General features: G+C 35.0%; 1 protein-coding gene across 1 annotated transcript; it reads right to left on the bottom strand.

The window, feature by feature from the left end:
* Nucleotides 1-3101: 3101 nt before the first annotated feature.
* On the bottom strand, nucleotides 3102-3863 carry LOC142180193 (NAC domain-containing protein 90-like). The gene has a single exon (XM_075251137.1). It carries the CDS (start codon nucleotides 3861-3863, stop codon nucleotides 3102-3104), a length of 762 nt encoding a protein of 253 aa, XP_075107238.1.
* Between the last annotated feature and the right edge of the window lie 425 nt (nucleotides 3864-4288).

The raw sequence follows: 4288 nt of genomic DNA, 5'->3' as shown, positions 1-4288 counted from the left end.
CTGAGTGAGGACGAAGGCCTAATTGTGAGGATATTTATGGGATCGGGCTGCACACCGCAACATATTTTGTTGATTTATGCCATGATTGGCTTGTTATAGCGCTTGGACTGAAGGAGCCCCTCTGGAGTCTGTACACACCCCTAGTGAGCGCAGGTACCTACTGAGTACGAGTGTCGAGTGTTGAGTGATTGAGAGGAATGGGTGACTGTGAGGAAAGAGTGACTGTGAGGTTGGAGTGAATGGGAGGACTGAGTGACTGTTACTCTTAGAGGATGCATTGATTTCATCATTGCTCCATTTCAGCTGTCATATATCACTATTTTGGAAATTTCTAAAAAACATTATCTTCTGTTTTAGTCGAAGTTGATATGAAATTACTGTGGATTTTTAAATGTTAAACTTGAGAGCACATGCCTACCCTTTTATGTTGAAAATTATTGTATTTGGACTTAGCTGTGAAGCTCGTTACTACTCTCAGTTCTTATTTATTATTATTACTTACTGAGTTGGTTGTACTCATACTATACCCTGCACTTCGTGTGCAGATCCAAGTGATCCCGAACACAGTGGGTGTGGATTCTTTTGCACAGTTGATTTTTCGGAGATTTAGAGGTAGCTGCCGTATTTCGCAGACCTCGTCTCTCCTTCCCTATTTCCTTGTTTACTGTATTTGGTCTCAGACTATTATAGACAGTGTTGTTCAGATTTGTAATGTATAGATGCTCATGTACTCAGTGACACCGGATTTTGGGAGTGTATTTATATCCAGTATTTGTGGGATTTTCTCTTAAACTTAATTATTATGTTTTCCATATTTAAAAGAAATTGTGGGTTACTGATGTTGTCGGCTTGCCTAGTATTGAAATAGGCGCCATCACGACAGGTTAGGATTTTGGGTCGTGACATTTATGGCCTTTTCTAATTCTTTATCTTGTCCGCTAGTCTGCTACTATCTCCCAAAAGTAACGAATAGTCAATTTTGTTTTTTGCAAATACAAAGAGAACTCCATTTTCCATTATATCAGCAAGTTCAAAGTTCAAATTGCAGGTTAGTCATTATTTTTGTTCCTCCATGTAAAAAACTTTATTCCTTTCAACTCAAGTTAATTGTGCTTGTAAGTAATGTATAATGGATTGTTTTGACTAGTTTTTATGGGGATGAAGCACATCTATATATATTTTTCCCATATTTATAGTTTTGCTTGATTTTTATGCAATTTTATCTATTTATAAATATATATTGTAATTATATTATTTTATGAAATATTAAAAAACTAAATACTCATGGGGCTTACGCCTCGCTGAGGTATATGTAAAACGCCTCGCCTTACGCCCACGCCTTTTAAAACACTTGTCAAAACTAATTTATTATAAACAACTTTACTAAATACAGCTCTTCTAAATTTTTGATTGGAAGTTTGAAAATTTGAGTTTTCAATAATGGCATTATTCCTGAATGACACACATAATCACAAAATAAACACATTCACAATTTTCTATTCACAGATTATGGGCTTTTAGTTTTTTTTTCTCTTTACTTCCAAAAATAAATGCTCCATTCATTAGTATTTGGCTCCTCTCCATTTCCTCAAGTTCTTACTCAGTTGAGTGACACATGTTGCATTTTAATATATATTATATTAAATAAAACCAAATCTTAACCATGGTTAGAACTTAGTTAATACTAAATATTTCCCATTAACTGCTGATATTTCCTCTACTTTTTCCATCTATGCACCTAAAATTATTTTTTATCGCCCATAATTTGTTTAATCCCAACAATTTTGGCAGCCAAGAAAATTTATCAAATTCAAACCAAGAAAATCAAGTACAGTTAATATCGTCAGGCCTATATTTTCTAAGATAACTGCAAGATTGACACCGACTTATACTATAGGGTAAGTGACCAAAGTTGAACTCAAAGTTTGTGTGCCTCAAAATAATTATTTTTTATCGCCCAAAATTAGTTTAATCCCAAAAATCTTAACATCAGAGAAAATTTATCAAATTCAAACCAAGAAAATCAAGTATTGTTAATATCGTCAGACCTATATTTTTTAAGATAACAGCAAGATTGACATCGACTTATAATCTAGGGTAAGTGACCAAAGTTGAACTCAAAATTGGTGTGCCTCAAAATAATTATTCATGGCCATATATTTGGCAACGACATGAAGCATATACTTAATGAGAGAAGCATTTGTTCCTAATAGATTGATATAGAGTAGGTTTTCCATTTAGAAAATTACGTAAACTGTGCGAACACAGTCATGGACGCTTCTGCACTTCTTCTACTCACTAGACCTATCTTTGAAGACGACGTCAGATATGAAACGTCAACAATCCCTGATATGGACCAGTTATGCCCCCCTCTGAATATGCGGAAGAGAATAAAAACTTTTAGGGATTTACAAAATTAAAGCCTGCACCAACATTGATTACGCGTATATATATGTGTATTAATGTATACGGAATTAGAGAAACCAGTAAGAACGTGACAAGAAATCCAAATATGTGGGATACTAGATTGTACATGTAAACTAAATCAGAAGGCATAACTTGATGGATGAAATCCTTTACAACATATAAGTTAATTAAGAGAGATTCATTGCGATATCACGAGCAACGATGTAGAAAGAACTTTATAGTACTCATAAGGGTTCAAATTGTTAAAGTGTTAAAAAAAATTTAAGAAAATTGTAGTAAGATGGTGTTGTGTGTATGTGTGAAAGTAAGATATATTTTTTCTCACTCAAAGCGCAGATACGTTTCCTATATTTCCTAATGGGTCTCGCAATCGAAACAACAAAAGATAATTGTTTTCAGCGAAACGAACAAGATACACTAGAGGAATAATATAGGTAAAATCATGGCAAAATTATTAAATGATACTCCATATACATGAATACAAGTAAAATCTTCTGGCAAGCTTCTCTTAAGAAGTTTGTTCGGATGAGACACTATTACTTAGCTAGAAGCTCTACTTTTCTATAAGTTCCATTGAGTAAACTTCATTCAATAAAGTTGTAAACTGATTGCTGCTCTCTCCTTCCCTGCGTTCTGGTTCCACCATTCATTATTCAAGATTGTGAAGATTAACATCAAATTATATCACCAAAATCGTCAATATCTAGGAGCACATCATCAGCCCAATAGATCTCTTCTTGGTAGTTGGAGCAGTCATTAATATAGCTGCTATTATTATGTTCGTTCATCTTCTGAGTCTCGTCCATGACTTGATTTTCAGCTTGACAAATTGGTGCTGGTTGTACTGTTGTGCAGTAATCTTCATCAGGTTCATGCAACATAGCTTCGATTATTTTGGCAACATCTTGTTCCTCCATAGTTACCCCATGATTTTTCTCAGCTCTTATATTCTTCTTGATTCGGCACACAACAATATCCTCCTTAGGAATACTGTTTTCTCTAAAGAAATCATCCCGGACGGAATATTCTTTCATCAGCCAAATTTTATTATACTCTCCTTCTTTACTACGACTAGTTTGAAACTTGAAACATCTTCTAAACCCAACCACAGTTCCCTTACCATTCTTGATAGGATCAATACTTGTTTGGCCTTTCCATGTCCCGTTGGCGCAAGTTCGACGTACCCTTGTATGTTCGCTCTTCTGCTTCTTCAACCGAGTAAAAAAAAAGCGAACCTTCTCTTCGGGATGATCAGAAGCTCCAAATATCTCCCATGGTGGTTGGTCTCCATAGATATCGGCAAGTTGGAAATTATGGCATTCACTCGGTAAAGGCTCGCCCTTTAGGAACCTTTTCAGAAAGTTGATCAATTCTGCTTCAGTTGGGTGAAACCGAACACCCATGATACACCCACGGCGTACAGGTAACGTCGACATGGTATATATGGTCGTCTCTTTTTCTTGCTTATAGAGAAACACAAGAATGAGACAATAGCAATTGCCGCAATATGCAAAGACAAGAACCACTATTGTTCTCTCAAGTTAGAAGACTAACTATGAAACGAAACCCTAAACGAATGGAGGAAGCTTATTGACGTGAATGCTGTAATTGACTATTTATAGATATTTGATCAGGTTAATTCCAACAGAAAATTTAGGAAACAAATTATTAGGAGAGGAAAAGGTGTTGATTTCTGCGGAAGGTTAACGCTTGGGACTTAAGTTACTTTCTTTATTGATTTCCACAATACGTACGTTTTTTTAACTAACTTAATACTCCGCAATTTAATAGAAGAATCTGAAAATATAATTTGCTTACCTTTTTCTCGATTTCATTTTATTTATTTTAACATACTTTCATT

Source organism: Nicotiana tabacum, chromosome 4 (assembly GCF_000715075.1).
Source record: "Nicotiana tabacum cultivar K326 chromosome 4, ASM71507v2, whole genome shotgun sequence".
Lineage (NCBI taxonomy): Eukaryota > Viridiplantae > Streptophyta > Magnoliopsida > Solanales > Solanaceae > Nicotiana > Nicotiana tabacum.
Note: the sequence above shows the minus strand (reverse complement) of the source record. Positions and strands in the feature narration are given on the sequence as shown.

Coding starts and splice junctions, on each gene's coding strand:
- LOC142180193 (XM_075251137.1), bottom strand. CDS start 3,863: ATGTCGACGTTACCTGTACGCCGTGGGTGTATCATGGGTGTTCGGTTT.